Source organism: Hyperolius riggenbachi, chromosome 1 (assembly GCF_040937935.1).
Source record: "Hyperolius riggenbachi isolate aHypRig1 chromosome 1, aHypRig1.pri, whole genome shotgun sequence".
In the NCBI taxonomy this organism is placed as follows: Eukaryota; Metazoa; Chordata; class Amphibia; order Anura; family Hyperoliidae; genus Hyperolius; species Hyperolius riggenbachi.
This window is the reverse complement of record NC_090646.1, coordinates 139659970-139682552: the sequence shown is the minus strand read 5'-3', so window position 1 is coordinate 139682552 and position 22583 is coordinate 139659970. Positions and strand designations below refer to the sequence as shown.

The window sequence follows — 22583 nt, the reverse complement described above, 5'->3', positions numbered from 1 at the left end:
AATTGGTCAGTGATTGGCTAATCATAATTGAAAGTGTGTACAAGGCCCGACTAATCTAACAAAAATCTATAAATCTATAAAATCAATGCATTATTGACATTGGATCACTTAGGGTGATATAATTTTGAATGGCCAATGATTGCACAATTTTACCATTTCCATATAGTTAAAGCCTGGTACACACTTTCAATTATGATTGGTCAATCACTGACCAATTTTACCCCCTCTCTTTTTTTTATGGGAGTTTACCTACACAATCTGCTCATAGTATTCAAACAAACAACAAATAAACACAGAACATTTATATTGCGCTTTTCTCCTGGCGGATTCAAAGCGCCAGAGCAGCAGCCACTAGGACGCGCTCTATAGGCAGTAGCAGTAGTAGTGTTAGGGAGACTTGCCTAAGGTCTCCTGCTGAATAAGTGCTGGCTTACTGAACAGGCAGAGCCGAGATTCAAACCCTGGTCTCCTGTGTCAGAGGCAGAGCCCTAAACCATTACACTATCCAGGCACTGTCAATATCTGTTGACCCTCATACTACATGGAGGTGGTAAAACTGGCCAATCATTATGCAATTAAACTTGAAGGTGTGTGCCAGTCTATAGACCACAACCAATATGGCAACCGTGGCTCAACAATGTTACTTCTCCGAATATCAGACAAGCACTTGCACAATTCTAAAACTAAACATGGATCTATTCCCTTCTCTCCCTTGGTGTAGAAACTGTTTACAAACATCCTACAGACTACCCATTGTACCTTATTCTACCTTATGCCCTCAGCATTTTTTCAACATTTGATGTAACTCTCAGCACTTGTTGGCATGTTTAGTTTTGCTTTAATTACTGACTTTTCACTTTATTGTCATATTTCCCTTTCACTAAAATTGTACAATTCAGGTTATCCCACACTGTACTGTTTTTATAAGATTTCTATGAAACCTACATTACCTACTGTAAACTATCTGACATTATATCTTTCTTCTTTTGTATGTTTTCTATGAAGATAACCGAATAAAGTAATTTTGAAACTAGACCTCAACCAAAGACTTGGTCTGATCAAAAGTACTCCAATGTCATCTCAGCAGGAAGAGCCAGTCAGATACTGTCAATATATATTTATTAAAAATTGTATAAGACATACAGTGCACAAAACGTTGCTAATTAATGCAGATTTAGTATCATATGCTTGAAATGAAAGGCTGAACCAATAATAATGCTTTTACAATGACAGAAAAGCCGCTATCGCTGTGCCCAGCAAGAAGGGTTAACCGTGGAAGAATGGGACGGATGTTTAACTAAACAGGTATTCCCATCATTTACAAGCCACAGAGAAAGAAAATAAAACTTGAAAGGCAGCTAGAGAATAGTGTTTACTTACATGAAAGACACACTGGGTAAACATGTAAGCAAACACCTCCTCTAACATTGCGGTACCATTACAGCAGCCCACTTCACAAAGGACTTGCAGTGCCCAGAAAATCAGTATCCATAAAAGATGACTTCTAACAATTCATTAACTAAACATACACCAAATCATACAGGCACGGTTATTTATTTGTTTTTATTCCCATTTATTTATGTACACTAGCGCCACCATATTACATAGCGCTTTACATAGTACAATTCATGTCGTTCACAGGAACTGTAGGGAATAAAATGTAATGAATAAAATGCTTATTTTTTTTACAATATTTATTTATTATTTACTCAGTGTTTGCCCACATTTAGTCCTGCCAGGTGATCTCTGCAGAATGTCTGTTTACTGAGAGTTGTATGCAAAGAGGGAGATACTGCTTGCTTGGCATTTGGAAACAGTTGTAATTTCCTACAATGCAATAAGGTGCACAGACAGCAAACTGTCAGCGCCATGGCCCTGACTTCATACTGTGGGAAGGGCTCTACCACAATATCAGCCACACAGAGGTTCCTGATGCCCTATGAGAGAAAAGGTTAAGACTTCTCATGGGAAAGGAGGTATCAGCTTATGATTAGGATGATGTTCAATCCTGAGCTACACACAGTTCCTCTTTAAAGTGTATCTGGAGAGGAAAAAGTGCCGAATTTGAGCACAAAGGGAGGTGGGCCCTGCCAAATAGGCTTACAATCAAAGCAGCGGGGGGGGGGGGGGGAGCTAAGAAGATGACAAGAAAGCAATTGTTAACAGATGGATCTTTAAGGCCTACTTGAATTAGTTGGAGGTGGGGGGGGGGGGGGGGGTGCCTAATGAGGGGAGGTAGTTCCATACACTTGGTGTAGCTCTGGAGAAATTCTAGAGCCTCACAAGTGAGAAAGTGGTGGAAATCCGTAGAGTCTTGGAGGAGCGGAGGGAGTGAATTGGGGGTATCTCTGGACGAGATCCAGGATGTACGAAGTGGCAGTATGGTGTACAGATTTGAATGCAAGGCAGAGCACTTTAAATTTAATTCTGAGGGGGACAGTGAAGGGATTTGAGAAGAGGCGCAGCTGAAGAGGAGCGGTGGGAGGAGTTAATAAGCCCGGTAGCTACATATGTGAAGGATGTGGGCAGCACGGTGGTGTAGTGGTTAGCTCTCTCGCCTTGCAGCGCTGGGTCCCTGGTTCGAATCCCAGCCAGGGCACTATCTGCAAAGAGTTTGTATGTTCTCTCCGTGTCTGCGTGGGTTTCCTCCAGGCACTCCGGTTTCCTCCCACATACCAAAAACATACAGATAAGTTAATTGGCTCCCCTTAAAAAAAAAAAAAAATTGGCCCTAGACTACAGTACTTACACTACATAATATAGACATATGGCAATGGTAGGGATTAGATTGTGAGCTCCTTTGAGGGACAGTTAGTGACAAGACAATATATATATACATTGTACAGCGCTGCGTAATATGTCGGCGCTATATAAATACTAAATAATAATAATAATAATAATTCAGGGGGGAATTGCAGTAGACCACACGGGAGATGACCAGAGCATGGACCAGGAGTTTGGCAGTGTCGGGTAGGGGCAAAGTCTGGCGATGTTGAGGAGATGAAAGTGGCAGGACTTAGAAACGTTGTAGATGTGTGTGTGTGTGGGGGGGGGGGGGGGGGGGGAAGGAGAGTGCCGAATCGAGAGAGACATACAGGCAGCAGGTTTGAAGAACAGGGCAGATGGACGTGTTGTTGGCATGGTAGGGATTAAGTGGGAGCCCCTCTGAGGGTCAGTTAGTGACAAGACTATATGTAAAGTACTGCAGAAGATGTCAGCGCTATATAAATACTAAATAATAATAATAATAACAACAGTGTTACTATATTCTGCCACCATACAGCCCTGTGATTCCCTCTTTGAACTGCCAGCCTGAGTAAACAATTCACACTTCACCACCAGCATCATTGACAAAGGCCCTGTGCATCGCTGGCACGCTACAGACCGACAATTGCACTTACTGCGAACAGCACCACATTCCATGCTCAGAGACACCGTTCCCTCTCTGATCTCCACACACCACCTCACAGCCTATCAGAAAATCTGGGGTTCTGAACTCATTGTTTGATTTTCCAAATATGCAATAGTTTTAATGAAATGATATTAACTTATGTGGCCAGTTTTAAACCTCCCGGAATGTAATGTCACATTTTCAGGTTTTATGATAATTTGATTGAAGAAAGCACATACTGTTCATTCCCATTTCACTATCTATTAGGAACCATGTGGAATGGCTGTGTTTTACATGGTTACATGTAGGCAAACTGTATCAAAGCTAGCTATTAATCCCAACAATGTATAAGGCTGAAATAAAGGGAATGCCTTTTGCTCGGCAAAAGTGGAATTTCACTTTGAAATATTGTTACTAATGTGACTTTGCTATTTGCTGGTTTTATTTGCTTTTAGTGCTGCTTTAAAGCAAACCTGAAGTGAAAATAAACGTATGAGATATTGAATTGTATGTGTAGTAGAGCTAAGAAATAGAACATTAGTAGCAAAGAAAAAAGTCTTATGTTGTTTTCCAGTACAGGAAGAGTTAAAAAAACTTCAGTTGTCATCTATGCAAAATAGCTTCTCTGACCTCTTCGACCCACTGGGTCGAATACAGTCCTGTTTTCTGAAGCACTTAAAACATCCAAGAAAGAGAGAGAGAGACAGCATGAGATAAGGTTTTAGTGCAGGAAAGTCCAAAGGGACATTATTAGGCATGATCACCGGATGAAATCCGAATAGGTTTTATTCGGATTTCATCCAGTTAATTAAATCACCTGCGTGGGTGGGCGAGCGCGGGGTTAATCTTACCCATGAGACATCTTCTTTGATCCCTCCCTCGGCGTCTCCCACGCTGTGCTCCAATCCGCCGTCACGTGACTATACACTTCCTCCTTCGACCCAGAAGGAGGAAGTGTTTGTAATCACGTGACGGCGGATTGGAGCACAGCGTGGGAGACGCCGAGGGAGGGATCAAAGAAGATGTCTCATGGGTAAGATTAACCCCGCGCTCGCCCACCCACGCAGGTGATTTAATTAACTGGATGAAATCCGAATAAAACCTATTCGGATTTCATCCGAGTTCAATCCCTGGTCATTATTTCTGCTTTGTTTTATAGCTTAAAAGACAGGGGCCCATATGCAATTAACTTTTCTCCTACGTAGGTTTTCTCATTTTTTATCTTCTCATTAAAATAACTTTTTCAGCACTTTGAAGTTGATAAAGTGCCAAAAAGTAGCTGAAAAAGTACTATTGCAATTATTTTGAGTATTTTATTGCTGTCTGGTGGTATTATAATCGGCAAGATGTGAAAATATCACCCTGGAGAAAACTAAGGAGAAAAAGTGAATTGCATATGGGCCAGAGTGTGATTTCTGAATTGAAAATATGACAGAATGATGCAATGTTATAAAAACACCTATATAACTGAAAATAAAAAGATGAAACTCTTTTCCTTGCTACTAATGTTCTATTCGTTATCCATACTACACATACAATTCATACTTTTTCTTTTACTTCAGATTTGTTTTAAGTAAGACACCTTTAGGGATATACTACTTATACACAACCTCAAATACCTAAATACAAATGATGGGCTTTCAATCTTCAGTCATTAACATTTCAAACGCGACCCTTCTGCTTACATGACAACAGAGACATAAAACAATGAGGTGTCAAAATGGAGGTGAAAGCCAATAAATAGTATGTTCCACATGCTTTCTTAAATGATACAACAATACTTGTTTTTCTACGGTGAGAAGCGATGAGAAACCATTGACACAGCGCTCAATTAAAGGCCATTCAGCTTTTGGCCGGGCAGTAAGATGAAAGTGCTGGCAACAATGGGCCTTGCTCTGAGTACACTTTACCATTTCTAGTCCACAAGCTGCACTGTCAACACTGCCAAAGTGTAGCCATTTCAGGCAACGGCCAACTGTTTGCGAGTTTTCCTTAGTACAGATTAAGCTGATCCCACCACAAATACAAACAGAAGAATACATCCAAAACATCCCACGCCTCAAGGACCGCTAGTGGCATCAGGCCTTTTGGTTTGCACTGAGGCATTTTTCTGTCATTAGATTTTTCTATAGCGCGGGGACTGGCAGCACAATACATCTATTACACGAGAAATGAACCAATTAGACACACAAGCTTCTAAGAAATCATTCAGTCATTCCCGGACTCTTTGAAAATTGCTTCTTGGCAGCAGAGCAGGCTCATCAATAAAAGCCATGGGTCGCCCAATAGAACAGAGATCAAATCTGTCACTTACCAGAGCAGAAAGTAAGCGCTGCCTTTTCACCTCAGAGAATTAAAAGGAAGTTTCCTGCCTGCTTTACCATTTATCTGGATGTGACTGAAATTACAGAAGCCAAGTCCTTTTACAGGTTAAAGGCCCACTACAGCAAAAAAAGTAAGCAGTTAAAATGTGACAGAACCGATTGGTTTCAGACTAGTCTATCTCCTCATGGGGGATTCTTAGGGTTTTCTTTGTTTTAAAACGCATTCCCTGAACGGGTGTTGCTAAGTCTAATTGCCATTAGGGAGGCTGGGTGGTATCTTACTATTCTGGCAGCTAGAAAACACTGAGAATCCCTCATGTGGAGATGGACTAGTCCGAAACCTGTTGGTTCTGTCAGATTTTAACTGTTTACTTTTTTTTTTTGCTATAGTGGTCCTTTAAGAGTCACTCAAGCAAAAAAAGGATGCAGTTAAACTCTAACAGAACGACAGGTTTTGGACTAGTTTATCTCCTCGTGGGGTGTTCTCAGAGTTTTCTTTGTTTTGTCAAAAGCATCTCCTGAAAGGCAGTTGCTAAGCCACTGGCGAACTGAGGGGGCTGTTCCGGGTGTCTGGAACCTCCCCCCTGCACTGAGCTGTGTATTCAGCCAGGGAAGCCCGCATAATATAAACAGCCTCATTCTCCCTCCCTTCTTACTTCTGGTGCTTTCCTCCAGCTAATAGAATGAGAGAGGCAGCCCAGCTTCCCTTACAAGAAGATGCAGCCTGCAGTGAGAGAATGTTGATTATGGAGTCCTGGACTCTCCACAGCACAGAAGTGTCGGACATGATGAAATTAGAGTGCAGGCAAGCTGGTAAATATGCACAGCATGATGCAGAGCTTGCCTGGACTCAGGGTCCGTGGGCAAACATCTGTCTGGTCTCTCCCCATTGTTATAATGACTGCATGTGTGGGTAAGGTGTTTAACAAGCTGAAAAGTTTTTGACAGTCCCTAGACTCCAGGGGGGCTTCTTTCTGACTTGTGTGAGAGACTGACAGGGACAGGAGTCCGATTACAGGCAAGTATCCTGTCTGATGTGGGACTGCAATACAGATAAGTTCTCTGCTCCATCTCAGGCTATTCTCAATTTCTCCACTCCTCTCTCTGGGCTAGTGCACGCCAAAATGACAATAGCAATCGCTAGCAATTTGTGAGTGTGATTTTGTGAAGTGATTTTCAGAGCGATTTTTGAATGAATTGCTCAAAAACATGCTACATGCAGTATACCTGCGATTTTGAAAAAATCACAACGCTGCTGTGGGAACACCCACATAGGGTAACATTAGTCAAGCGCTTTTCAAATCACTGTTGATTTGAAAAACGCTCAGAAGCACTCTTGGTGTGCACCAGCCTCCTTCATTCACCTTTGTTTCCCTCTTCCCCTAGAGCTGGCTGTGTGTTCTTGTCATACAGGAAAGCTAAATAAAAGTGCAAACCTGGTGAGGCAAAATATTATTATTTAGTATTTATATAGCGCCGCCATCTTCCGCAGATGCATATATCCCTGCATCATATGGGTATCGCTTGCGCTATGTGACACTATGTAGCATATTCCACTGAATTGTCCAAACTAAGTCTATCTCCTGTTCCTCTCTTGGGGAGTTGTTCCAGCTCTGTACCCCGTTCACATTTGCTGCTACCAGAAGCACTCAGAAACACTCGTGTCCTTGAGTACTTCCAAAGATAGGCAGCTCTGTAATACGCCAGCGCACTTTTGTGCATGGGCAGTATGGAGCCACCTGTATTCGCAAGCACTCGGGGACATACGTGCTTCTGGACCTTTCAGGAACCCCCCCCCTTAAAAATCCTGCATTTGCCCCTGTAAGCCTAACTGCCAAAATAGTGTGCAAGTGATTAGGGAGGCTATATAGAGACAAAAGGCAAAAAAGTAGTCCCTGAATACTTGTCCATCTTACCCAGGTAAAGGATAATGGGTGGGGTCAACCCCAACATTAATTACTTCCAAAATATATCTAAACACATATGGGTTACCAGCCGCCTTAATGTGCCAAGTATCAAATTTATTAATCAGTTAAGGACATACAAAATCTCTAATAAAACACACATGAAAAGTGCAACCATGATTCCAAAATTTTAAAATTGCATATGCAAAAGCTAATGTAGCCATCAAAGCAGTAAGTATTAGTAGATATTCCAGCTCAGTAGTGCATATAGATGATCCCATACATGCATACTTCAGGCATCCCGCACTTACATACTGGTGCCATGCAGATCATAGGCAGTTTTGGTGGGGGCCCCTTAATGTTTCCACTATCCGGCAATTTCCAGGCAGCAGCCACTAATAGTGGAGTTCAGTTATCCCCTCACTCAGTATCCATAAAGTTAGGGCTGGCGTGATAAGTTTCCCCGGAATAATTGCAGTTCATGCATCCATATAGGGAAAAAAAGGGTGGATCTCACCGCAAGTAGATGCTGGCGTCCCTCTAGCTTCTTTAGTGCGTATGACGCAGTTTTCTTTTACTGCTTGTGGGGCAGCCTAAATTGATGTAAGGCCGTCCCATTCGCCTGCTCCCCTCGGTGGTTAGGTCACCTCGTCCCGGATACAGTCCGGTTAGGTGTTCACTCCGGAGAGGCCATCAGCGGGAAGGCAGGACGCCAGACATTCATCAGCGCAGAAGCGTGGCTGGGAACTCAAGCTGCGTGGCTCCGCCCACCGACGTTTCGCGTCATGTGTGACGCTTCATCAGGGTGTGGCTTCAACATACGGCAGTGCGATTAAAAACAGTCTGGAGGCCCGCCCTATCTCCCTACTCACAGCATAACTTATGATCTGCGGGCTATTGGGTGGGCTGGCAGCCATACATACATGTGTCAATCTCCAGTCGGTATTTATACAGAGCAGGCAGAACCAGTAGAAGAGTCCTACGAGGGTCCATGAGGAAATCGTCAGTTCATGCCTGAAGTATGCATGTATGGGATCATCTATGTGCACTACTGAGCTGGAATATCTACTAATACTTACTGCTTTGATGGCTACATTAGCTTTTGCATATGCAATTTTAAAATTTTGCAATCATGGTTGCACTTTTCATGTGTGTTTTATTAGAGATTTTGTATGTTCTTAACTGATTAATAAATTTGAAACTTGGCACATTAAGGCGGCTGGTAACCCATATGTGTTTAGATATATTTTGGGAGTGATTAGGGAGGCTGGCTGCTATCCTACTATTTTGGCAGTTAAACTGCTGTTCAGGAAATGCTTTTGAAAACAAAGAAAACCTCGAGAATCCCCTATGAAGATGGACTAGTTCAAAACCTGTCAGTTCTGTCAGGTTTTAACTGTTTGCTTTTTCACTGGAGTGGTACTTTAAGGTGTGCTTGTGTCCAGTGAGTATGAAGGAAATAGCCGCCGGGAGACTTGGGCGCAGGATGCAGCCGATATGTGGCTTATCCTGCTGCTGCACAAGTCCCGACGGCGTTAAATACTATTCCCCCTCCAGGTCCACGTGGATGGTGGGGAATTACAGTGTTTTAAAAGTAACTTTAGCTCCGTCTTCTGACGGCGCCGAAATACTCATTGTGCGCAGCTATAGCTGTAATTCCTATTACGGCCTATGGTGGAGCCAGCTGCACCCAAATCTCCTGCGCTGGATTCCTTGTGTTCGTTGTCCAGTTGCCCAAGAAGTGAGATTCAGGCACCTTTCACACTTGATCCATTGCGGTGCACATACACAGAAATAGGATCACACTGCAACAGTGATGAAAAGTGGCACTGCATGATTCCAGTGCGCTGCGATACACACAGTGCCAGGGGCGTAACTAGACATCACTGGGCCCCCCTGCGAAACTTTGGATGGGGCCCCCCCCACGCGAAACTTTGGATGGGGCCCCCCACCTCCCCTGCTTTTTGCACAGGAAAACTGAGGGCCAATGTGTTTTCCCCATGCAGATAAAAACACTTAGACTAAAGGAAATGTCAGGCAATCTATGCTACCCCCAGCTACCCCCAGCTCTACTTACCCGGGGCTTCCTCCAGCCCTTTGCAGCTGACAAGCCCCTCGTCACAGCTCTGCTCCCAGGACATACATACACACACAGCCATATTATTTTACTAAAGGTGGGTACACACGTCAGATAAAAGTCTTTGGAAAATGAAAGATCACAGACCAATTTTACCCCCTTCCATGTAGTATGAGAGCCATACTCTACACAGTCTATTCTATGGAGCTGCACTCCCCATCAGATAGAAATCTTTGCAAGATGCTGCACACAAAGACCGCTGTACAGACACAAAAGATCAGTATCTGCAAAAGATCTGTTCCTGCAAAATGCATTCATAGTCTATGATATCTGCAGATCTCATACACACCTTGTTTAACCACCTGAGCGGTCTGGACGAGCTGAGCTCGTCCAACACCGCCGGAGGTCGCTGCTCAGGCCCTGCTGGGCCGATTTTAATCAAATAAAGTGCAGCACACGCAGCCGGCACTTTGCCAGCCGCGTGTGCTGCCTGATCGCCGCCGCTCTGCGGCGATTCGCCGCGAGCAGCGGCGAAAGAGGGCCCCCCTAGCCGCCTGAGCCCTGCGCAGCCGGAACAAAAAGTTCCGGCCAGCGCTAAGGGCTGGATCGGAGGCGGCTGACGTCAGGACGTCGGCTGACGTCGATGACGTCACTCCGCTCGTCGCTATGGCGACGATATAAGCAAAACAAGGAAGGCCGCTCATTGCGGCCTTCCTTGTTTATTCTGGGCGCCGGAGACGATCGGAAGATCGCCTCCGGAGCGCCCTCTAGTGGGCTTTCATGCAGCCAACTTTCAGTTGGCTGCATGAAATAGTTTTTTTTTTATTTGAAAAAAACCCTCCCGCAGCCACCCTGGCGATTTAATCAGAACGCCAGGGTGGTTAACAGACATTCATCTGCAGATCAGATCTTTTGCAGATACTGATCTGTTGCATGTGTACAGCATCTGTGTGTGCAGCAGCTCCATAGAATAGACTGTGTAGGTATAGCTCTTATACTACATGGAAGGGGGTAAAATTGGTCTGTGATCTTTCACTTTCCAAAGACTTTTACCTGATGTGTGTGACCTTTAATGAGAGCACATGCTATATGGAGAAACAATGACATGCTTAACATAACATATAGTATTTACTGAAACTTTGGCAAAACATTCAGAATGTCACTGATTGATTCACTCTTATTACGGGATCTTTTAACTCAGTATGAGACAAGCTCTCAATGAAGCAGCAACAGTAGACATCAATCTCCACTCTGCTGTGTTGTAAAAGTAATTAGAGGCCATAAGGTCAAGCCTGTGTGATAAGAATCTAGGAATCCTTTCAGAGTGAACAAGGGAAAGTCTAAAAGTTTTTTTCAAAATGTGACTTATTCTTTGTTAGGTTTTACATGCAGCCATCAGATCTTTGCAGCAGTGAGAGACAGAAGTTTTTTACGAACCCTAGGGAGCAGGGACAGTGTATAAATTCCAGAGTGTTTATGAGTCCTTATCTGTGTTTTGGACACATGCAGTCAATATAGCAATGGTGCGAGAGCAGAATACGTTTTTTCTCTTTTTTTCTCTCGTTCCCTTAGCTGTCAGTCTCTCAAACTTTTCCCCCCACGGGCCCCCTGTGGCTTCTGGGCCCCCCTGCGGAGGCATCCCTTGCAGGGTCTATTGTTACGCGCCTGCACAGTGCAGTATACCGTCAATAGACTTCTGCTTGCACCGCACCCCGAACTACGCATCAACCAATAATACACTGCAGGCAGTACGTTGTTCTGTCGCGTGTGTGAAAGACCCCAATTAAATACAATGGCATCTTGTTTCGGTGCAATTATCCGTTGCAAAGGATAAAGTGTGAAAGGAGCCTTAAAGAGAATCTGGACTGTAAAATTCTTACAATAAAGAGCATACCATTCTATTCATTATCTTCTCCTGGGCCCCTCTGTGCTGTTTCTGCCACTCCCTGCTGCAATCCTGGCTTGTAATTGCCATTTTTAAGCAGTGTTTACAAACAAAAGACATGGCTGCTAACCAGCTTGTGATAGGCTGAGAGGAGCTAAGTCTGTGACTCACACAGAGCCTGCAGGGGGCGTGGAGAGGGTGTGTATAGCTTCTATCCTATCACAAGCAGACCAGCACATTCCAGCCTGAGTGCCTGAACCCGACAAAGCAGCCAGAGGAAAGAAGATTAGATTATATAACAGAGATAATACAGCCACTGTGCAACTAGGAAAGGCTGCAGTAAGACAGACCACATTAGAACAGGTATAGGAACTTATAGGATAGAATAAATAAGGCTGAAAATTTTGTTACAGAGTCTCTTTAAAGTGTACATCATACAAAAAGGAAAGAAAGTATTTTTTACTTACCTGGGGTTTCCTCCATCCTCCTGAAGTCCATCTGCAGCCTCGCTGTCTTTCCTGTCCCCTCCGTTATGCAGCTGACAGTGCCTTAAGGTCCACAGCTAGGCTGAGCCATGGACTACTGTGCATATGCGGTCCCAGCCACGTGGACTGCGCATGTGTAAAAATCTGCGACCCAACAGGATCACAGCAGTGGGAATAAGGAGGACGGCAAAAGAGCTGACAGACTGAATACCATCAGAAGATTGATCATATACTGTAATATCATATTAGAAATTCTAGTCATTATATAATATTAATACGTTTTACTAGTAAAAGAAAATCACCTTTTCTTCAGGAATTCTGAAGCGTACATTCTCCAAGTAACTTGATGTGTTTTCCACATTTGTGTACCGTAACAGTATGTGGGCAAAGTCCTCCTCGCTGATTGTATTCATGCCTTTAGAATAGGACAGGAACTCAATCTCAAGCACCTCAGTCTGCAGGTTATCCATGAATCTAAGACAGAAATGGAAGGAAATAAACTTTTCAATGATAATAATGTACAATCATTCAGGCTGAGAAGTTAGTACAGCCAGGGCTAGCCCTAGGTTTTACAACGGCCTGAGGGAAACTAGACTTTGGTGCCCCCTGCTTATGACCCCTACCCGGGTCAAGAATAAATGAACAGTGAGCAGTTGCGTGGTGTGTGTTGCACTAGCAATGTGCACATTACTTGTTATATGTAACTGGTATAGGTACTGCTGTCTGCACCTGGCAATTGTACCCGTATGCCCCCTTGCTGGGCGTCCATGGGGTGGGGGGGGGGGGGGGGGGGTGAGGAGAGGGAATTATTGATGATCTGGGGGATGGTGAGTGAGGCTATTGATGGAGGGGTGGGTATAAAGAGACAGAGGGGCTAATTGTGAGTGTTAAGGGGGAGAGAGGGGCCTATTGAGGATCTTGGGACAGAGAATAAAGTAATTGAGAGTCAGAGAAAGTGATGCTATTGAGAATGCTGGAGGGTGGATACGACGAGAGTGGAACTGACTGAAAATGCTGAGAGATAGGACCTTACTGAAAATGCTGGGGGTGGGGAAAGGGTCTAACTGAGGGTGCTGAGGTTGGATGGGGAGAATGATGGGTTCACAGGGGGTGCTAGGCTGGAGAGGCATACTGAGGGTGCTTGGAGAGAGAGTGGCTTACTGGGGGAGATAGGGGCTTACTGAAGGTGTTCAGGGGCTACTAAAGGTGATGGAGGAGAGAGGATCTTAAGCCCAATCTACACGATACGATTCTTTATACGATTCGATTACGATTCTATTTACGATCCGATTAAATCCGACATGTCCGACCGGGATTCTATTCAATTTAATTCGATTTGCCATTGTTTTGCAATGGCAAATCGAATCGAATCCTGATCGGACTTGTTGGATTTAATCGGATCGTAAATAGAATCGTAATCGAATCGTATAAAGAATCGTATCGTGTAGATTGGGCTTTAGTGAGTGTGCTGAGCAGTGGATGGGTTGAGAAAGGGGCTAAGTGAAAGTGCTATTTGTGGACAGAGGGAGAGAGGGGCTTACTGAGGGAGCCGGGGGGGCAGCTTACTGAGGGTGCTGAGGGGAGGATGATGAGGGGGCTTACTAATAGTGATGGGGGAGGAGAGTTACTGAGGGTGCTGGGGGGGAGGAGAGAGGGGATTACTGAGGGTGCTGAGGGGTTGATTAGGAGAGAGCGGGGCTTACTGAGGGTAATGGGGGAAGAGAGGGGCTTATTGAGGGTTCTAAGGGTTGGATGGGGGGAGAGAGGGCTTAATGAGAGTGCTGGAAGGGATGCAGGGTGGTGTTTGAGGAGAATATGGAAACTATTGAGGGTCAGGGGGAAGAAAGGAGAGAAAAACCACCCCTGAGAGTGCTGGGTAGTCCAGAGGGAGCTGATTGGAGGGCAGGGAGGAGAGAGTAATTTACCTCTCAAGTCCCTCTGCCCCTCCTTCCTCTGCTTGATCTAGTGCAGTACACAGGCATATGCCTGTGGAGATGGACATTCGCAGGGCCTGGGGAGGAGCTTAGAGCTAGTCCAGGGTCAGGGCTTAGCAGCAGTTTGGAGGCAGGGCTTAGCGGTGTTCCCGGTGCCCCTTTCAGAGGGAATATTGTGGCACCTTGAACTCAGGGCAAAGGCTGGCCCTAACATATAGCTCGCTTTGAAAGAGCAGAAAGGATACAAATTATAGAATGCCTAACCTGACCAGCATAGAAAAGGACCTATAACGATATTATGACGCAAACACATTACCAGTATTTACAATTAGTTATTATTAACTTACCTGTAAAAATCTTCAAAGTTGAGCTCAATTTTCCCTTTCTTCCCGAAAAAGTGCACCAGGAGAGTGGTATGTATCATTGAGCTGGAGAGCTCATCCATGCCCTTTAGATAGAACATCAACAGTTTTACCATTCTGCCAGCATTTTATAGTGCTATGGTAATATGTGAGAAAATAAGCAGAGAAGAGTAGAAGGGCAAGGAGAAGCAGGGTTACAAATGATTTGCTAAGTAAGTTGTTACTTATGTAAGTTCAGGAAGTTTTGATTCAAGATGATAGCATTTATTGGCTAACTTAAAAGAAAAAGCGCAAGCTTTCGGCTAATAAGCCTCCTTCAGACTCTATTCCTGTATGCTGCTAACACTTATGGCACAGTACAATACACTACTACTAACTAAGTTATGACTGTTAGTTGAACATAAGACATTCTTTTATTTCAACCTAAAGTCATAAAGTCTGGGGGCTCATGCATCATTCTGAAAGAAGAACGCCGTGCAGTTTGGATGTTTTTTGTTATGGGAGAAGTGAAGAAGACTCAGATTCCCCAATCACCATTTAAAAACTCGTCAGGACCATGGCTGGTGACCATGGCTGGTGAATGTTCCCTCACCCAACTGTAACAGTCTAAACTTGAAAGTCTTCTTTCTAGCCAAGATACCTACTAAAAGAAAATATGAACTAAGAAGAATATAGAAGCTCCTATAATACTGCTTAATTTTTTGTTTAAAAAAAAATGACATGTTGCCGGAATGCAGATCTGTAAAATTCAGTAGCGGGCAGAGGAGGTAAATACAAATCTTAGGGCCCCCCAGCAAAACTCTGGTGAGGCCCCCTTGTTGACCCTCACAGACTGGATCCCATCTTGCAAGGGTAATAAAACAACTGTGGGTGTCATGATCTTCACACCCATAACATGTGTAGCTACAAATAAACACCTGATCTGGAGTATGGAAGGAAGCGAAGGTAAGTAGTTGCCCCCCCCCCCCACCTCTGGCCCTCCCCCCTGCAGTCGCAGTGGCTGCTGCCCTGTAGTTACACCCCTGGTAGCGGGAGTCACACACTTGGGACAAGCATGGAGTCAGTTAACAAATCACCTGATTTGTATACTTGTTTTGAGTCTGTCACTCTGAAAGTAATAGAGGCAGAGGATCAGTGATAGCCAGGTACACTGAAGGTTTTAGAGTTTCTAAACTAATAAAGCCAACAACATGATCTGCTTGTCATGCAAGTCCTAAAACCTGCTGACAAGAAATCAGAGAGACTAAAATGTTTTTCATTTTCATTTAGATATTGAGGCGAATTAAGGTTGTGTATTAATGTATGACAACAAAAACCTCCATTACTACCAGTTCATTTCGAGGAGCAGATGCTGTGAGTATGGGAGGCCCTGTCTTACCTAAAGAACAGACATTTCAGTTAGGCTCTCCACAAGACAGGCTTTTATAAGTGTGTTATGACTTTAACCTTGGAGATTGCTGAAAACGTTTAAAAACAAAGCTTCAAGATGTAAACCTCCAGAGTAAATCCCAGATAACTCCAGAGTAGTGTCTAAAGGTGTGTGCACATGCTCAATGTGTGTATCAACCTTAACGATCGTTCATTCGTTAGGTTGACACTGCCAGTAATGCTGCTGTAATGAAGATGCAGCTTCCAGTAGGTGGGCAAGTAAAACACAATGGGCCTGATCCAATTCACTTTTTCTCTTTAAGGTTTCTCCTAGGTAATGCTTTCATACTATAAATAACATGCCTTTTAAGCCACTGGCAAGCAAGAAAATACTAAGCATAATTTTGACACTTTTTCACCTACTTTTTGGTACTTTTTCAATTGCTGAAAAGTTATTTTAAACAGAAGATGAAAAATTATTTCCCAGGATAAAAAGTGAATTGAATAAGGGCCACTGTGATCATTCAAAGCTTTCTGTTTAGTGATCTGGAGCGGCGGATGACTAAATGACATGGGGGCTGTTGTAGACAGTGTAGATTCTTGGCCAAGGTGGCACTAAATGATTGCTTTGGCTGAGTTTCCGCTAATGTATGTATGAGGCTTGAGCTGCATGGACAAACTACTACCATCCAAAAAGAACATTGCTGTCCATGCGCAGTTTGCTAAAGACATTCAGGGCTACTCTGCCATGGGGGACACAGAGGATGAGGACACATAGCGACAGGACACACACAGACTCCGGGCACCACAGCACATCCCCATAGAGGCACCCAGCATGGCACCACAGAACACAGCATAGCCCCATAGAGGAACCACAGCACCCAGCATGCTTTCATAGAGTCACCACAGCTCCTAGCATGCCCCATTGATCCAGCACAACTCCCAGCATGCCCCCCAATGGCTACACAGCTCCCAGCATGTCGCCATAGACATACCAAAGCTTCCAGCATACCCCAGAGAGTTGTGGTGCTTCTATGGGGGCATGCTGGGAGCTGTGGTCCATCAATGGGTGCATGCTGGGAGCTGTGGTGCATCAATGGGGGCATGCTGGAAGCTGTGGTGCATCAACGGGGGCATGCTGGAAGCTGTAGTGCATCAACGGGGGGCATGCTGCGAGCTAAGTTGCATCAATGGCGGCATGCTGTGTGCTGTGGTTTCTCTATGGGGGGCATGCTGGGAGCTGTGGTACCTCTATGGGAGCATGCTGGGAGCTGTGGTTCCTCTATGATGGCATGCTGGGAGCTGTGGTGTCTCAGTGGGGGGCATGGGAGCATGGGTGGGGTTCCACTAGGAGGTCAGGTAATGCTATGGGAGGGGGGGGGGGCACTAGATAGCCAGGTAATAGTTAATATTGAGGGGAGGATAGGGTCCATTAAGCCAGGGAATACTATTTGGGTGTTGGGGGGACTACTGGATGGACTACTGGAGATTGGGGGGGGGGCACCACTAGCCGGCCAGAGAACATTATTGGGGGGACTACTAGACGATCAGGGATGTTATGGGGTGACCACTAGATGACCAGGGAATACTTTGTGGGGTGGGGTAGGCTACCAGAAAATACTGTGAGGGGACTGCCAGCCAAGCCAAATTATTGTCATGTTTGGTAAGAGGTGAACTCTGCATTCCAGCAAATGTGTTTTTTTCCATCTGTGAAACAACGGCATCAGTACCATAAGCTTACTTCAGGATCAGTACAGCATGACCTCACTAACAGAACTACGAGTTCTGAACTTCAAAAACAAAATCTGAAGGAAAATCTCAAGACATCATGTCCATGACCAGGAAATGAAGCTCAAGAGAAACGGACCATGCAGCAAGACAAGCATCCTAAACACACAAGGTGACCTACTAAAGCATGGCAAGTGCAGAAGAAAGTTAATATTCAGGAATGGCCAGATCAAAGTTCTGACCTTAATCCTAATTCATTTAAATACTGTGGAAGGATCTCAAGTAGGTAGATGAAGTGAGGAAACCCATCACGATGCCCTGCTTCAACCTGGGTTAAAAATCCTTTGACTTGATGTGCACAACTGAACAAGTTACCAGAACTGCTTACATGAGGCTATTGCTAGGTAGGGGAAGCACACCAGTTACTTAAAGTAGACATTCATTTTCTTTTGCTACTCAAATGTAACATTGGACCATTTTCCTCAAAAATAAATAAAAAACAATGTTAATGCCTTGTACTTGTTTGTTTAACTGGGTTCTTGTTATAACGTTTTTAGAACTTGCATGAAAGCCATATCACATTTTAGGGCTTACTTATGCACAAATATTGAAGATTCAAAAGGGTTCATTCACATATTGTAAAGCTACTGTAAGTAGTATTTTCAATGACACCTTCCATATGCCACATATTTCAGGATTTTTATAGGAAAACTATCCATATGCACTTATTGAGAAGTAGCTAGAAGGGGAATGATCCAGCATTTCTGTACGTATATTCGGAATATCAGAAGCTGACATAAGAAGCTCAGCAGTGGCCTAGACCCGGCCTCATTCCAGCTAAAATGGAAAATCTGCTTTGTGTAAAGTTCCATTCTAAATATAGTTTTTGTTTTGATCCACTGTCGACCTAAACGACTTCCTGAGCGAGTGAATATCTGGGACATCCACTGTCACCAGACACATTCTCTCTGTTCAGTAAAATCAAACTTCTTGTGGGCATTCATCTCTCCTTAAAGGGGATTCTCAAAATGTTACTAAATGACTAGATGATTAGACCTACATACAAGTCAGATAGATGAGCAGAAAATGTTCTACTGCTCTCTCTACTCACCCCACTGTGTGACAACACTCCCATGCCGCGTTTTCGGCCCTCCGCATAGTAACAGAACACATCGCTAGCCTATAGCCTAGTGATGCTTCTGTAAAGTGTCGGTTCTGCATGGTGCCGCCCATAAGTATCAATCCTGCTCTGTGACACCCAACTCCTCTCATTTAACATACAATTGTGTTACTGTATATGCTGCAATGCTATAAGTAAGATTAAAAATAATAATATTCTAGCTGTTCACCAAAACTAAACTATGTATGAAAGCCTTAAAACAAACGGAGACATTACTCTTACTCTACCAACAGCTCAGTCACAGCTCTATAGAGGTGGCTAAACTAAGGGCTCAGCTCACAATCGTTTCCATACTCATATGTACGTATAAACATACACCCAGGCACACTATTTAAACAGCAACACACATAAAACAGAAATAGTATTGCCTTTCACAATAAAAAAGCAGAATACAAGAAAAGAAACGTTTAGCAAACAATATAAAAATCAATACAGAAGACAATAGCATGCTGAAAAATGAATGTAAATTAAGATTGGAAATGCAGCTGATGATTTGTGATGATGAAAATGTAATGAGATGGAACATAACAAATGCTTCTTGGACCAGAGAGGTTTTGTTATACCTCTGCAAGGTCCGAAAACAGGGCCTGGCTTGTGCTACGCCTCAGTGTATCCCAATAGCTCCTGGAGACATTGTGATCTTCTGCATCTGTTTTATGTACCTGCAGGAGTTTTAAGAAGTGAAAATACTTGGAAATGCATTCTTAAACATCACTATTTTCAGTATACCGTACTTCTAATACACGGATCATTACAGAAAGCAGTCTGAAATTTGACCACTACATTTTGCATCACCATTTTCGCTCTGTATCTGCACAAGTGAAACCAATACTATTTAAGGGTCAACTGAAAGGTGCAAGAGGTAAATAAAGATGATGTCTAGCTAGCACTCACCTCAGTGCCATGTTGTCCTAATCAGCTGGTTTATGGCCCAAGTTCACGCAGTTCCAAGTTTGCCTGGATCTACATGTCTTTGGGGAATTTCACACACCCAGCTACAAGGAACAGTAATTCAACAAATCCAGAAAATGCCAAAGCTCGGGTATGGAGGTCAACAACACTGACGGATCACTTGTTTCCATCTGTTCCTAAGGATATGTCCTAAATATAAATGAGGAATGGTAGCTTCTCATATACAAAACCACATGAGGATTGTAAATGATCCAATCCACTGTGGAAGCCCCCATGACCGGAACAATTGAAAAGGCCTTGAGACACATCCTGTTGAAAAGGGGGCTTGATAAAATATCGGGTGGCAAACTGCGGCTACAAATAGTGGGCATGACGGGTAGCCGCAGCTACATGCACCCTTTTCAACAGGACACAGATGGGTAGGGTTAGGCATTGAAGGGAAAGGGGTTAAGGTTAAGTACCACCAGGGTTGTGTGTGTGTGTATTAAAGTTAGGCACCACCGGGGGGTTGGGGGTAAGGTAAGGCACCACTGGAGGGGCAGTTAAGGTTAGGCCCCACCAGGGGGGCAGGGGCGGTGAAGTTAGGCACCACCCAGGTGGTTAAGTTTAGGCATCGGTAGAGGGAGGGTTCTGTGTGAGAGAAGGGTTAGGTCATAGCTGATAGTAGAACAACATTACCAATATTCTACTACTTTTTTTTTACTATTTCCTACACCCTACATTATTAAATGTACGCCCTGTCACACTCTGGTCTAGAGTAATGATCTCCTGGGTTTAATCTTTCAGGCTGATCACACACTCTTCCCTGTGCAGTTTAGCATGGATGTTCAGGTGAGCTGTATATTTATATGCTGTCGTAGCACAATGGTTGTCAGGTTCTGCTTTGCATGTTACAGCCAGCTCAACTGTACTTTTCATGCAGTAATTATGCAGTTATAAGTTATGAGTGGACAAAACCATGAGTTGACAAATCAGTCAGGTAGAGCACCCAACAAAAAAAGGTCAGTGGAGAGTACTGAGCCACATCACTGAGCTTCAGCAGTATATTATTCTAATGAGAGCCAGTGCACACCAAAAAGCGCAAACGTTCAGCTCTTTTTGATGTGATTTTACTAGGCGCTTCTAGGCACGTGCCTTGCAAATTTTTAATCATGCCTAGCGATTTTTAGAGCATTTTGGTGCAACGTTTTTTATTTTTTGTTACAGTAGAGCTGTTACTGAACAGCTTCCCAAACAAAAACCGCTTGGAAAATCGCTCTGATCTAGCGCTTTTCAGAGCGATTTTCCACTTTCCTATACTTAACATTGAGGCTGATTACCCTCAGAAATCAGCAGAAATACTGCAGGACCCGTGTTTGCGTTTGGGAGAAAATCTCATCGCTCTGGTGTGCTCCATCCCATTCAAATACATTAGCCAAGTGCTTTTCAAAGGGCTGGCGTTTTTAAAAGAGCTGAGAAGCGCTCTTGGTGTGCACCAGCCCTGAGAGAGATTTTGCTTCCATACCTCAGCATATTATACCTCACAAAGATGTGGAATGGGAGATATGCTTCATACTGCTCTGTAACTCATCACAACCAAACGGATATTTGGTTTCAGGACCTTTATTTCCCACTATGTACCAGGTGGCCGTGCACTATACCACTACACCTGAATTACTCTCAGTTACAAGCACGGATGCCATTCAATGATACTGAATGGACACTACTGCACTATGAATGTAAATGTGTGTGGCTGTAATTTTCAAGAACTTCCTGCTGCGTAACGCATAACACACACATATATATATATACAGTGGTGTGAAAAACTATTTGCCCCCTTCATGATTTCTTATTCTTTTGCATGTTTGTCACACTTAAATGTTTCTGCTCATCAAAAACCGTTAACCATTAGTTAAAGATAACATAATTGAACACAAAATGCAGTTTTAAATGATGGTTTTTATTATTTAGTGAGAAAAAAACCTCAAAACCTACATGGCCCTGTGTGAAAAAGAAATTGCCCCCTGAACCTAATAACTGGTTGGGCCACCCTTAGCAGCAATAACTGCAATCAAGCGTTTGCGATAACTTGCAACAAGTCTTTTACAGCGCTCTGGAGGAATTTTGGCCCACTCATCTTTGCAGAATTGTTGTAATTCAGCTTTATTTGAGGGTTTTCTAGCATGAACCGCCTTTTTAAGGTCGTGCCACAACATCTCAATAGGATTCAGGTCAGGACTTTGACTAGGCCACTCCAAAGTCTTCATATTGTTTTTCTTCAGCCATTCAGAGGTGGATTTGCTGGTGTCTTTTGGGTCATTGTCCTGCTGCAGCACCCAAGATCGCTTCAGCTTGAGTTGACGAACAGATGGCCGGACATTCTCCTTCAGGATTTTTTGGTAGACAGTAGAATTCATGGTTCCATCTATCACAGCAAGCCTTCCAGGTCCTGAAGCAGCAAAACAACCCCAGACCATCACACTACCACCACCATATTTTACTGTTGGTATGATGTTCTTTTGCTGAAATGCTGTGTTACTTCTACAACAGATTTAACAGGACACACACCTTCCAAAAAGTTCAACTTTTGTCTCGGCGGTCCACAAGGTATTTTCCCACAGGTCTTGGCAATCATTGAGATGTTTTTTTAGCAAAATTGAGACGAGCCTTAATGTTCTTTTTGCTTAAAAGTGGTTTGCGCCTTGTATATCTGCCATGCAGGCCGTTTTTGCCTAGTCTCTTTCTTATGGTGGAGTTGTGAACACTGACCTTAATTGAGGCAAGTGAGGCCTGCAGTTCTTTAGATGTTGTCCTGGGGTCTTTTGTGGCCTCTCAGATGAGTTTTCTCTGCGCTCTTGGGGTAATTTTGGTCGGCCGGCCACTCCTGGGAAGGTTCATCACTGTTCCATGTTTTTGCCATTTGTGGATAATGGCTCTCACTGTGGTTCGCTGGAGTCCCAAAGCTTTAGAAATGGCTTTATAACCTTTACCAGACTGATAGATCTCAATTACAGTACTTTTGTTCTCATTTGTTCCTGAATTTCTTTGGATCTT

At 43.8% G+C, this 22583-nt stretch overlaps 1 protein-coding gene across 5 annotated transcripts in view; it reads right to left on the bottom strand.

Annotated features, from left to right (window-relative positions):
* The window catches only part of MICU3 (mitochondrial calcium uptake family member 3), a 175305-nt gene that overhangs the window by 19360 nt on the left and 133362 nt on the right, over positions 1-22583 (bottom strand). For 3 of the 5 annotated variants that reach the window (XM_068278620.1, XM_068278616.1, XM_068278617.1), the window contains 3 exons: positions 19202-19300; positions 14348-14448; positions 12369-12540 (listed from right to left, as the gene is read on the bottom strand). In XM_068278620.1, the coding sequence (XP_068134721.1) occupies positions 12369-12540; positions 14348-14448; positions 19202-19300 (372 nt within the window). The remainder of the gene's footprint in view (positions 1-12368; positions 12541-14347; positions 14449-19201; positions 19301-22583) is intronic. The other 2 variants (XM_068278618.1, XM_068278619.1) reach the window with 1 other exon arrangement.